The sequence below is a fragment of the Pongo abelii genome, chromosome 16 (genome assembly GCF_028885655.2).
Source record: "Pongo abelii isolate AG06213 chromosome 16, NHGRI_mPonAbe1-v2.0_pri, whole genome shotgun sequence".
Classification (NCBI taxonomy): domain Eukaryota; kingdom Metazoa; phylum Chordata; class Mammalia; order Primates; family Hominidae; genus Pongo; species Pongo abelii.
The window spans coordinates 53558803-53573239 of record NC_072001.2 but is presented as its reverse complement, the minus strand read 5'-3'; the positions used below and the strand labels follow the sequence as shown (position 1 = coordinate 53573239).

The 14437-nt window shown below is 37.1% G+C and overlaps 1 protein-coding gene across 3 annotated transcripts in view; it reads left to right on the top strand.

The window, feature by feature from the left end:
• TRPM7 (transient receptor potential cation channel subfamily M member 7) overlaps positions 1-14437 on the top strand; it is a 128905-nt gene that overhangs the window by 62260 nt on the left and 52208 nt on the right. For all 3 annotated transcript variants that reach the window (XM_002825444.6, XM_054531466.2, XM_054531467.2), the window contains 4 exons: positions 3112-3246; positions 7620-7673; positions 13103-13243; positions 13525-13659. In XM_002825444.6, the coding sequence (XP_002825490.3) occupies positions 3112-3246; positions 7620-7673; positions 13103-13243; positions 13525-13659 (465 nt within the window). The remainder of the gene's footprint in view (positions 1-3111; positions 3247-7619; positions 7674-13102; positions 13244-13524; positions 13660-14437) is intronic.

Genomic DNA, 14437 nt, shown 5'->3' with positions numbered 1-14437 from the left:
CCCTACATACCCACGTGGGCTTAATTCCTCCTATCTTTCTGGCCTCTAACCAAATGTCTCCTCTTTGGACTTCCTCTGTCCACCCTGTTTCAATAGCATCCCCCTCAACCAGCATTCTTCCCTGCTATTTTTTTCTAACTTTTGTCACCATCTGACAAACCATATAATGTAGCTATTATTTATTGTTTGTCTTTCTCCTGGAAAGTAAACTTTCTGAGGGCAAGAATATTTTTCAGTTTTGTTTACTACTGTATTGACAGCTTGGTAGGTAGTAATCACTTAAAATTTTGTTACATGTCTGAATCAATAGGAGGCTGGGCAGATTAACTGTTCATCTGTACCTTGAAGTATTAACAGCCTTTACGGAGGACGAACTAGATCCTTTTTGTCCACATAGTAAATATAAACAGCAAATTGCAGAAAAGTATGCACAGTATGATCTTAATTGTGGCAAATTCTCCTTATGAATGTACAAACATTCATGCATATCTACATGTACTGTGTAGTTAATAGTACCTTTCTAAAACTGTTAACATGGGATTCATCTTGGAGAGATGGGGGCTGGAGGAAAGTTTTATTTTATACCATTTTGTAGTGTTTGATTTTTTTTTTTTTTTTAAACCATGGGAATGTATTTCCTATATAGCAATAAAAAACAGTTTATTTAGTCACTTCTCCTCTTGCAGGACTACAGAGGAAAAAAATTAATGTTAATCATCTGTGGTGATGACTATAACCAACCTTATTTTCCCTTGAATAATTTAACTGGATTTTGTTCTCCTCAGATGTAAAGGCTTGGATGAAGCATTTATCTTCTGTGTATATGTGGTTTGTCTGATGAATTTCTTCTGCATAATGTTACCTATTTGATTTTGTGCTTCTTGCTAAACTTAGAATTTGCAGGACAGTTGTTTTTCTTCTTTCTTCTTCTTGCCAGGAGTTCAGTATGCATTGAGTGATTGAGGAAATGCTCCTTACAAAGCAGACACTTTTTTAAAAATGGTCCCTTTTTTCCCCTCAGATATGAAAATTAAGTTTTTGTTCTAGGGCAGTGGTTATAAACACAGATAGAATGTTCTTGTTTTAAAAACAATATTTTGTTATATCCCCTTTTATTCTACTAAAGTGAAATTTCATAAGTAATTACATAAATTAAGAATATATGTATAATGCTCTAATTGTAATAAGACAGAAAAAATGATTTATAATAAAAAATAAATATTTCAGTATATAAATGTTCAACAGTGGCAGTATAAAACACATAATAAGTCAGATGCCTGCAGTTATAATAAGAATCAGTGTAAATGCTGCAGTTATACATACCTAGTACAAGTATGTTGTTGGTAACTTAAATATCCTGGGGAACAGATAAACACCCTTTGTAAGTGTAGGACAAAGAAAGACCAAGGGGCACTAGAGTAATGTTAGAAGATTACTGTTAGAGTAAGTAATAACATCAGGATTATTTGTATGTGATAAGAGAAAGAAGGAAATAATCTTAAGTAAAATAGTAACATGCCATGATAAACTACAGCCTAATAATGTAGAGAAAACTAACAAGTATTATTTTCTTGGAAATCAGGCCTTATTTTTAAGCATGTGAAAGTATTTTCCTTGTTGTGACAGAACTGAGTGTTGAAAAATGTCACAGAAAATATACCTTTCATCTTTAAATTCCCATCATGTAAAAAGCATACATTTCATCAGTATATACTTAAAATAGGCCTGGGTGTGGTGGCTCATGCCTCTAATTCCAGTACTGTGGGAGGCTGAGGTAGGAAGATCACTTGAGGCCAAGAGTTTGAGACCTGTCCCTATTTTAAAAATAAAGAAAAAGAAAAAAGGCAGGTACAGGAGTGCACACCTGTAGTTCTTAGCTACGTGGGAGGCTGAGGTGGGAACATCCCTTGAACCCCTGAGTTTGAGGCTGCAGTGAGCTATGATTGTGCCACTGGGTAACAGAATGAGACCCCGTCTCAAAAAACAGAAAGTATATACTTAAATATCGTGAAGACTATATCCCTGCTAGGTGATTTAAATTGAAGATAGATTGGAGAAAGAAATGGTAATATAAGTTGCTCTAGAGAAGTTGTGTAGTGTGTGTTAAACCTCTGAAGATAGAATAAGATTGAAAAATAATGGGTAAAAAAACCAGTGGTTTTGTATTGATTTTTGCCACAAAGATGTCTTTAATAATGTGGTACTAAAATATTTAAAATACACAGAAATATACAAAATATTAAAAAATATACAGACTATATTAAAACATCCTTTATTAATAAAACTCAGTGAAATACCTATATTTCATGTCTCTACTAATTTACCAATATTTGATTTCAAGTCTGTTGAAGTTTATAAAATAGGCTTTAATATATAAAGGACAGCTACAAATGCTGAATGATACAGATGTGTTATATTAAGCACAAAGGACATAAGTTGTATTGCTGTCAAGTGATTTCTTTTCCCTAATGACGAATGATTTCTTTTAAAGTTCTGAAGAAAACTAAGTACAATCTTGCCTGACTTATATCTGGTGGTTGTATTTTTGGAAAATTCATTGTAGAACAAAAACTATGATGAAATACTTTGTGTTCATTTGTAAGGCAGAATTACTGGTTTTTCACTCATGAACATCTAACAGGATAATAAAAAGTTGTGTGGGATGCAGGATGGTTTCTTTCTGAGTAGAATTCTCCAGCATATTGCATGATTTCTGATGTCCCTTGACCCTACCCATTAAATGTTAGTAACAGCACTCACTTATTGAAATAATCCTTCCCACAAAACCTTCCCTAAACACTGAGAGCATTGCTTTAAGGTATTCTTTCCCAAGATTTAATTGATAATGGATTCTGTTTTTTCCCCCATGTAACACTTATTCTCCTACAGAAGTAGTGTTTGTGGAATATTCTTTAAGAAATGTTGTTCTAGAGAGGTCTTTTAATCTATTCCCTAAACACCTTAAGTCTTATTAGCTTTTTACTGTGTTGCATCTTTCTAATTTTGTTCTAAAACTGTTGGGAACAAATTAAATGTAAATCCTAAGGACTTAAAAGTGTTTGTGTAATTAGAATATGTGAAATATGTATTTATTAAATTTGATACTCCTAGGTTGGATCCTTGGAACAAGCTATGCTTGATGCTCTTGTAATGGATAGAGTTGCATTTGTAAAACTTCTTATTGAAAATGGAGTAAGCATGCATAAATTCCTTACCATTCCGAGACTGGAAGAACTTTACAACACTGTAAGTCTGCATTAAAATTCTTTATTGACTACATTTTATCTTTTGGGAAATGTTACTTTACCTGAATATAGCCATTCCGATTGATAAAACCCTGAATGTCTTTCTTGGTTATATGAAAAAATTATGGCCAGTCTTAGTATGGATTGGTTGTATTACAGTCTGAAACCCTTTCCTTGTTTTTAGAACCCATTCCCTGTCACCATAACCACGTAGGGCTATTAAGTCTCCCTCTCTTTCCTGTATATTTCCCTTTCCCTCCCCTTACCAAAACTAGAGGATCAACTTCTTAATTATAGGGTGATTATGTTTCTTTTGACTCCGTTGTCTAATGGAGGAATTATGCATTGCTTTTTTCTCTTTTTTTTTTTCTTTTTTTACATTCATTGTTTGACCTCATGGTATACCCCTTTTAGCTTACATACTGTTTTCATTTTTTTTGTAAAGGACTCCTGAAAACTTACTATTCTTGTCACAAAGACTTTCACATTTTATTCCAAATTTTTATTATATTAGCATTGAAGATATACTACCCTTCTTAGTGGTTTTCTGTGTTACGAATATGAGTTTACTACCCAAATCCTTAACTTGATTTTCAAAGATCTTCATATATTGCCCCAGCTACTTTTCTCACTTGGCCTTTTTATTGCCCCCTAAATCTGGGGCGGGGCAGCAATAAGATGGTAAATGTCTATCTACTATTTACTAAAAATACAAACTTTTTTTTTTTTTTTTTAGACAGAATCTCACTCTGTCACTAGGCTGGAGTGCAGTGGTGCCATCTTGGCTCACTGCAACCTCCGCCTCCCTGGTTCAAGTGATACTCCTGCCTCAGCCTCCCAGGTAGCTGGGACTACAGGCGTGTGCCACAGCATCCAGCTAATTTTTGTGTTTTTAGTAGAGTCGGGGTTTCACCATGTTGGCCAGGATGATCTTGATCTCTTGACCTCATGATCTGCCCGCCTCAGCCTCCCAAAGCACTGGGATTACAGGCGTGAGCCACTGCACCCGGCCAAAAATGCAGACTTTTTTTAAAAAAGCATTTGCTATTTTCACAGTGCTGGTCTGTTTTGCTTCCAACTAATAACCCGTTTATTGAAATTTTATTCATTGCGTAGAACTTAGCTTAAATGCCATGCCACTGGTTCCATGAAGCTTAGTGGCATAGTTAAGTACAATTATTATGTCTTTCCCTTTGGATTGTAAATTTCTTTAAAGTAGGTATTATATCTCATTTTCTCCCTTTTTTTTCTTTTTTTGAGACAGAATCTCACTCTGTTGCCCAAGCTGGAGCACAGTGGCACGATCTGGGCTCACTGAAACCTCTGCCTCCCGGGTTCAAGCAATTTTCCTGCCTCAGCCTCCTGAGTAGCTGGGATTACAGGTGCATGCCACCATGCCCAGCTAATTTTTGTATTTTTAGTGGAGATGGGGTTTCGCCATGTTGGCCAGGCTGGTCTTGAACTCCCGACTTCAGATGATCCACCTGCCTCAGCCTCCCAAAGTTCTGGGATTACAGGCGTGAGCCACCGGGCCCAGCTTCCATTATTTTCTTTTAGTAGTGCATAGCACATTTGCATTGAACTTTGTTGGCATTTTACTATCCCTAGTGGACAGATGTAAAAATTAAAAGGATTATTCGTTGTGCTGTAGTAAGGTTTATACCTGAACTATAAAGCAATGTAAAATAATAAAAATAAAAATTGATCCCATTAGCAAGACAAGTAATTTTTTAAATTGTATAACTCAAAGGTGTTAAGATAACACTGTAGTTACTTTCAGCATCAATTATTGATGAAGTTTTAAAACATTTAAGGGCTTGCAACATGATAAAGCAGTGGTTCTCAAACTTTTGATTTCAGGGTTCCTTTACATTAAAATTATTGAGAACTTCAAAGAGCTTTTCTAAAGAGGTTTAGTTTATGTGTGTTGGTATTTTAGAATGTAAAAATGAGAGTTTAAAAAATATTTGTTTTTATTAAAGTAGCAATTATGTTTACTTAAAATTTCTAAACTTATCCCATGTTAACATAAATATTTGTTGTTATTTCTTTTTTCTTAAATTAGCACCCTTCTGCCTGATATGTTTTTATTTTTTTTTTTATTTTTTTGAGACGGAGTTTTGCTCTTGTCATCCAGGCTGGAGAGCAGTGGCACAATCTTGGCTCACTGCAACCTCCACATCCCAGGTTCAAGCGATTCTCCTGCCTCAGCCTCCCGAGTAGCTGGGATTATAGATGCCCACCACCAAGCCCGGCTAATTTTTGTATTTTTAGTAGTGATGAGGTTTCACCATGTTGGCCAGGTTGGTCTTGAACTCCTGACCTAAGGTGATCCACCCACCTCGACCTCCCAAAGTGCTGGGATTACAGGCATGAGCCACCGCACCCAGCCTGCTGTGTTTTTATTTTTAAAGAAAACAAAAAAATTGGTGAGGAGAGGAAAACATTTTTGCAAATGTCTTTAAAGTCTAGCCTTATAAAAGCAGCTGGATTCTTGTATTTGCTTCTGAATTTAATCTCACAATATCACACATCAGAAAGCCTCTGGAAAACTCCAGCAAACACTGAGAGAATAAGAATGAAATAATACAAATACAATTTTAATATGATTAGGAAAAAAGTCTTGATCTTATGGAACTCCTGAAGGAATCATGGGGGCTTCAGGTGTCCCCAGGTCACACTTTGAGAATTACTATGTTAAAGTACATTTATTATTTATTAACAATTTATTTTTAATGGATAAACATTTAATAGAGTAGGATAAAATAGAATTTAAAAAATTGTAAGTGCCTTTCCATGTGATTATATACTGTTAGAGAAAAATGCAATGAAATTCCCCAATACCCCCAAAATATGAGATACTTCTTATTAACTTAGAAGAAACTTTTATTTTAAAAAGTTAACCTGTGGGGGAGAATTGGCAGAGAGAACTTAGCCCCTGAGTGGATCGACTAAATAAATACTGTTTTTTTTGTTTGTTTTTTTTTGTTTTTTTTTGAGATGGAGTCTCGCTGTCGCCCAGGCTGGAGTGCAGTGGCGCGATCTTGGCTCACTGCAGGCTCCGCCCCCAGGGGTTCACGCCATTCTCCTGCCTCAGCCTCCCGAGTAGCTGGGACTACAGGTGCCCGCCACCATGCCCGGCTAATTTTTTGTATTTTTAGTAGAGACGGGGTTTCACCATGTTAGCCAGGATGGAATTTTTTAAATTTGTTATTTTTTTGGGATGGAGTTTCGCTCTTGTTGCTGAGGCTGGAGTGCAATGACGCGATCTCGGCTCACCGCAACCTCTGCCTCCCGGGTTCAAGCGATTCTTCTGCCTCAGCCTCCTGAGTACCTGGAATTAAAGGCATGCACCACCACACCGGGCTAGTTTTGTGTTTTTTTAGTAGAGACGGGGTTTCTGCGTGTTGGTCAGGCTGGTCTTGAACTCCTGACCTCAGGTGATCTGCCCGCCTCGGCCTCCCAAGGCGCTGGGATTACAGGCTTGAGCCACTGCGCCCAGCCCTAAATAAATATTGTAAAGAGAAGACAGAGCAAAGTAAAGTAAAATATAATTCATATGCAATATCAATTGTAGTCATCTTAAATATATAGAATTTGAAAGCCAAGAATATCAAACAAAATAACTTTTTCTCCAAAGAAATAATGGTAGGTGGCCAGGCACGGTGGCCCACTCTAACAGTATATATAAAGAGAAGTAAGATAATGGCAAAATTATGGCATATATAAGAGTTAAATCAGGGATGTCCAATCTTTTGGCTTTCCTGGGCCACATTGAAAGAAAAATTGTCTTGGGCCACACATAAAATACACTAACACTAACGATAGCTGATGAGCTAAAAAAAATAAAAAAAAAAATTGAAAAAAAAAAAAAATTGAAAAAAAAACTCAATGTTTTAAAGAAAGTTTACAAATTTGTGTTGGGCCACATTCAAAGCCATCTTGGGCTGCATGCAGCCCGTGGGCTACAGGTTGAACAAGCTTGTGTTAAAGGCTTGTTACCCAAAATATTTAAAGTCTCAATATGACTTTATTAGTGACAGAAACAGAGGAACAGACATTTTAACAAGAAGAAAGGTATTGTACAGCGCCATTATCAATGAAGGAAATGTAAATTTAAATTTAAGATACAATTATAAAGTTGCAGTGTTGACTTTTATGAAACAAAAACTTATGTATCATTTTAGTGATACTCTAAGATTGGTTTTTGGCAGTAAATGTGAAAATTCTTTGTTGTTCTACTTTATGAATAGAACTTGAGGAAATAACTCCAAAACAATGTAATTTGTGTAAGAAGGTTCATAAAAATCCTCTAAGGTTTAAATTATTTTAGAAGAAAAAATAATAGTTTGCTGTAACTTTTTCTCCCTAAAGAAACAAGGTCCAACTAATCCAATGCTGTTTCATCTTGTTCGAGACGTCAAACAGGTAAGAGATTATTTTTGCTTTTGAAAAATGTTATTTTAAAAAATCATTTATATTTCATCTTTTTTTTAAAAAAAGCATTTAAATACATTTTAGAAATACCAATAAAATTACAGTTTACAGAACAAGATAAAATGTGGGCTGAATTTGTGGTAAGAGAGGAGTAAAGAGCATAATGTATCAGAAAACAAGAAAAAAAGAGAGTTTATGAAATTAAGACCAAGGCTGGGCATGGGTGGCTCAAACCTGTAATCTCAGCATTTCGGCAGGTTGAGGCTGGCGGATTGCTTGAGCCCAGGAGTTCAAGACCAGCCTGGGTAGCGTGCTGAAATCCCATCTCTACAAGAAGTTAAAAAAATTACCTGGGCATGGTGGTACACACCTGTAGTACCAGCTACTCAAGAGGCTGAGGTGGGAGGATCATTTGAGGCCAGGAGGTAGAGGCTGCCATGAGCCATGATCTTACCACTGCATTCCAGCCTGGGTGACAGAGTGAGACTCTGTCTCAAAAAAAAAAAAAAAAAAAACTATTGAGCTTCTGGTCATCCAAGATAGAATATGATGTATAAAGCTCATTGGTTCATAAAAGAAAGACTGTTCATAGAATGTATCTTTTTTCCTCTATCTTCAGCAGAAATTTGTTCCTTAGAAAATTGTCCCAATGTAAAGGATGTTGAATAAGGAAATTGAGGACTGGGTCATGATCTTAATGGCAGACTTTGCCAGTAAAAATGCTGAAAAGCTCTCTCCCCTTTAAAAAAAAATCTAGTATTTCTACTTAGCCATACAAAAGAATGAAATCATGTTCTTTGCGGCAGTGTGAATGGAACTGGAGGTTCATTATCCTAAGTGAAATAACTTAGTCAAATACCACGTTTTCACTTAGAAGTTGGAGCTAAACAATGGGTACCTATGGACATAGAGTGGAATGATAGACATTGGAGACTTTACAAAAGTTGGGAGGTTGGGTGGGGGTGGTGAGGGTTGAACAACTACCTGTGGGTACACTATTCACTGTTCAGGTAATAGGTACACTAAAAGCCTAGTCTTCACCACTACATAACATATGCATGTAAGAAATCTATATTTCTACCCCCTAAATATATATAAATCATTTTAACATTTATTTATTTATTTTTTGAGACGGAATCTCGCTCTGTCGCCCAGGCTGGAGTGCAGTGGCGCAATCTCGGCTCACTGCAAGCTCCACCTCCCAGGTTCACACCATTCTCTTGCCTCAGCCTCCCAAGTAGCTGGGACTACAGGCGCCCGCCACCACACCTGGCTAATTTTTTGTATTTTTAGTAGAGACGGGGTTTCACCATGTTAGCCGGGATAGTGTCGATCTCCTGACCTCGTGATCTGCCCTCCTTGGTCTCCCAAAGTGCTGGGATTACAGGCGTGAGCATTTTAACATTTTTAAAAGTAAAAAACATCTAGTATTGGTAGTGATGAACGCATAACACTGTCATGATCTCAGGCTATTCTGTGGCCACTAAATTGATGTACTCTTATTCCTCTTCTATCAGGATTGTTTGTGAACTAAAAGTTTTAAACGTTTATCACCACTTTTATAGCCATTTATATTATTGGTATTCAATACAATTTTGTTTTCCTTGATAAAATAGTATTTATATTTATTTGGTTAAAATATCTTCTAAATTTCTAAACTTAAATTTTGTTTGGAATTATTTATTTATTTCAGCTTTTACTTGCTACTAAGTATGAGTGCATTATTAAAAACATAGAAGGCTAGGGCTGGTGGCTCATACCCGTAATACCAGCACTTTGGTAGTCCGAGGTGAGTGGATCACCAGAGAGAAGGGATTTGAGACCAGCCTGGGCAAACAAAGCAAGACCTTGTCTCTACAAAAAAATTTAAAAATTAGCCTGGCATGTTGTCATGTGCCTGTAGTCCAAATGATTGGTGGGGGTGTGGGGGGGGCACTAAGGGAGGATCACTTAAGCCCAGGCTGCAGTGAGCTGTCATCGAGCCACTGTACTCCAGTCTGGGTACACATCAAGACCCTTCTTAAGAAAAAAGAATGACAGAAATGTCATTTTAACAGCCTTGAGGATGTTTTTAAAAAATGTCATTTTCTGTTTTCATTTTCTTTATTTTGTAACTGATTTAATACTAAACTACTATCCCATAGGAAGAACTGAGACATTTTATACTTAAAAATTTTTTTTTTGAAATGAAGTTTTGCCCTTTCTTGCCCAGGCTGGAGTGTGGTAGTATGATCTCGGCTCACTGCAACCTCCGCCTCCCGGGTTCAAGTGGTTCTCCTGCCTCAGCCTCCTGAGTAGCTGGGATTCCAGGTGCCTGCCACCACGCCTGGCTGATTTGTTTTTTTTTTTGAGATGGAGTCTTGGTCTGTTGCCCAGGTTGTAGTGCAATGGCGCGATTTTGGCTAATTGCACCCACTGCCCCTCAGGTTCAAGCAATTCTCCTATCAGCCTCCCGAGTAACTGGGACTACAGGCACGCACCACCACGCCTGGCTTATTTATTTATTTATTTATTTATTTATTTTTGGTAGAGATGGGGTTTCATCATGTTAGCCAGGCTGGCCTCAAACTCCTGACCTCAGGTGATCCATCCACCTCGGCCTCCCAAATTGCTGGGATTACAGGCATGAGCCATTACGCCCAGCCTGCACGTGCTTTTCTTTATAGCTTTATTGAAATATATTTCACAAATTACAAAATTCATTCATTTAAAGTGTATATTGGCCAGACACAGTGGCTTGAGGTCAGTAGTTCAAGAACAGCCTAGCCAAAATAGTGAAACCCTGTCTCTACTAAAAATGCGAAAATTAGCCAGGTGTGGTGGCATGTGCCTGTAGTCCCAGCTACTCAGGAGGCTGAGGCAGAAGAATTGCTTGGACCTGGAAAGCGGAGGTTGCAGCAAGCTGAGATTGTGCCATTGCACTCCAGCCTGGACAACAGAGCAAGACCCTTTGTCTAAAAAAAAAAAAAAAGTGTACACTTTTTGACTTTACTATATTCACAGAGTTGTGCAACCATTGCCACAGTCTAACTTTAGAGCATTTATAATACTTCGAAAAGTTACCCTGTACCCTTTAGCAGTCACTTCTCATTTCTTCTCCTTCTCTACTCCCCACTTGTGTCCCTGACCTATGGTAGCTATTAATCTAATGATTTTCCTATTCTGGTCATTTCACATCGATTTAATTTGGTCTTTTTAAATAATTAAAATTCCCCCTCCTTCCCCTAGAAATCTTAAGTAATGGGGGAGACCTTAAGACCATGTTTCTAAGAAAGAATTATGGTAGTTAAAAGTTTGGAAACAAATGTGAGAACTTGTATACATTGTTGTTACATTGGTGGCTATAATAATAAGCCCTTTTTTTTTATTTCTATAAGTGATAAATCTTGAAATAAAGGCAGTAATTGAATATTTTTATTCAAATTGGTAACCTGAGTTTTATGACTTAGTATAGTTTGAGAACTTGATTGTCATGACATTTGTTAGATAATTCACATTATTTTGCCTAATTTAAATATTTCTTATTCAAGTGGGTTCATATAATGGCATTTGTGGTTTTTAATAAATAATATTGAAGAATGTCATAGGTGACATTCTCAGTCATTCTGCATATTTTGAGATTGCTTGAGTTAAAACCAAAAATCTTGTATTCAAGATGGAAATATGTATTTTGATTTATTTTCAAATTAGAGATTTAAAGGATATAGTTATCTAGAAATTAGAAATTTCACAGATGAAACCAAGTTTTTGTTTTTTGTTTTTTGTTTGTTTTTTTTTTTTTTTTGAGATGCAGTTTCGCCTTTGTTGCCCATGCTAGAGTGCAATGGTGTGATCTTGGCTCACTGCAACCTCCACATCCTGGGTTCAAGCGATTCTTCTGCCTCAGCCTCCTGAGTAGCTGGGATTACAGGTGCCCTCCACCACACCCAGCTAATTTTTGTATTTTTAGTAGAGATGGGGATTCATCATGTTGGCTAGGATAGTCTCAAACTCCTGACCTCAGGTGAGTCACCGTGCCCAGTGAAACCAAGATAGTAAAAATACAGACATTAAAAAAAAAACAACAACAATAAGTTCATGACATAATCAGGGAAATAAAAAAATGGTGATGGTAGGAGGGCAGAATTAGTTAATAAATACAAATTATCTGATGATTAAATCCCTTTAAGATTATTTAATAAAATTAACCAGTTTTTAAATTTTAAAACAGGCAATCTTTCCAAACTCACAAATGGTGTATGTTCCAAAAGTGCATTTGTAAATTGCCATGGGAAAATGAAGTCTTATCTTTAAACAATGTTGCAAGTGGTAGTTAATTCCTGGACAACACTATAAAAACCTATAATATCACCAGTATAATTTTGGTTAAAAAAATACTTACGTGTATTTCTGGGCCAGTCTGGAAACATAATACAGCATTATTTTTGCAGAAAAATGCAATTTTTTTATATGTATCACAATGAAAATGGAATATTTGGCTGATTAGCATTTCCATTGTCTTTTTTTTTTTTTTTTTGAGACAAAGTCTCGCTCTTGTCGCTCAGGCTGGAATGCGGTGGCACTATCTCGGCTCACTGCAACCTCTGCCTCCCGGGTTCAAGCCATTTTCCTACCTTAGCCTCCCAAGTAGCTGGGATTACAGGTGCCTGCCACCATGTCCGTCTAATTTTATATTTTTTTAGTAGAGATGGGGTTTCTCCATGTTGGCCAGGCTGGTCTCGAACTCCCGACCTCAGATGATCCGCCTGCCTCGGCCTCCCAAAGTGCTGGGATTACAGGCCTGAGCCACAGCGCCCAGCCTGCTTTGTCTCTTATGTGTGAAGTGTTGGGGCAATGGAGAGATGAAATTGTTATCTTCCTGCTTTAGGTCATACTCCTGTCTCAGGACACACCTTTGAGACCTCAGAACTTCAGAATCCCATATTTTTACAGAGGAAATAGAGAAACAAGCATTTCCTTCTGTAAAGATAGCTTAGCTGCTGGCAGCCCTTGCTGCTGCTGCTTTTTTTTTTTTTTTTTGAGACCAAGTCTCGTTCTGTCTCCCAGGCTGGAGTGCAGTGGCACCATCTTGGCTCACTGCAACTTCCACCTCCCGGGTTCAAGCGATTCTCCTGCCTCAGCCTCCTGAGTAGCTGGGACTACAGGCATGTGCTAGCTTGCCTGGCTAATTTTTTTGTATTTTTAGTAGAGATGGGGTTTCATCATGTTGGTCAGGCTGATCTCGAACTCGACCTCAGGTGATCCACCCGCCTTGGCCTCCCAAAATGTTGGGATTACAGGCGTGAGCCACTGCACCTGGCCCTTGCTTCTTATAAGAAGTAAACATTTGTCATTTTGGAGAGTAGGCCTGTTCCTAGGCAGGGCATGGCAGTATTGAGAAATGCTATCTGATCTATTTAAAACAAATGTTTTGTTTCTAGGGAAATCTTCCTCCAGGATATAAGATCACTCTAATTGATATAGGACTTGTTATTGAATATCTCATGGGAGGAACCTACAGATGCACCTATACTAGGAAACGTTTTCGATTAATATATAATAGTCTTGGTGGAAATAATCGGGTATGTAAAATTTGTGGGGAAATCTATATATATGCTTTAACGTTAACACATGCACTTTAATTGTTAAGAATTAACATTAGAACGGAGAAAGTAACGCTGTCATAAAGTTGAAGATTTTCAACTAAGGGTAATTAGAAATATTATGTCGTCAAAATCCTAAATCAGTCATATTTTGTGTGTATACACAAACACATTTGCACACATATATGAATTGATTCTTGAGTTTTTATAATGTGTCAGCATGTTTAAATCTATAAAAGCTAATAAGATCTCATTTTCAGAGGTCTGGCCGAAATACCTCCAGCAGCACTCCTCAGTTGCGAAAGAGTCATGAATCTTTTGGCAATAGGGCAGATAAAAAGGAAAAAATGAGGCATAACCATTTCATTAAGACAGCACAGCCCTACCGACCAAAGGTAAATTTATTTAAATATTATTCTTTCTGGGTTTTTATTTTCTTCTTTCTAAATTACTTAGTATTATTAAACAAAAAAACCTAATTGATATAGTAAGAATTACCTTTCATTTTTGGATATGTCTTAGAATTGTCATTTTCTCATACACAGAGATATTAATTATAAGTCAATGATTCTGTTACTTTTTTTTTTTTTTTTTTTTGAGACAGGAGTCTTGCTCTGTCACCAGGCTGGAGTGCAGTGGCACAATTTTGGCTCACTGCAACCTCCGTCTCCCGGGTTCGAGGGATTCTCCTGCCTCAGCCTCCTGAGTAGCTGAGACTACAGGCACCCGCCACCACACTGGCTAATTTTTTGTATTTTTAGTAGAGACGGGGTTTCACCATGTTGGCCAGGATGGTCTCGATCTCTTGACCTCGTGATCCATCCTCCTCAGCCTCCCAAAGTGCTGGGATTACAGGCGTGGGCCACCGCACCCAGCGTACATTTTCATATTTAGGTATGATAATAACCAAATTAAAATGTTTTAATAAATGTTTACCTGACTCCTTTCATTTCAGTTTTACTTGATTAAGAACATGTATGACAAAAATGTTATCTAACCCTTTATTAAAATTATGTTCTATTAGAATATTAGTTGAAATATTTAGGCCCTTAAATTTTGGAAAATGTTTATTGCAAAGACATTTTTGTTGAAACAGCATTTTCATAAAATGAATTATGAGCTATAATAAAAATCAAGTTTATAAAATTTATGCTATTACGTGCAGTTGTATGG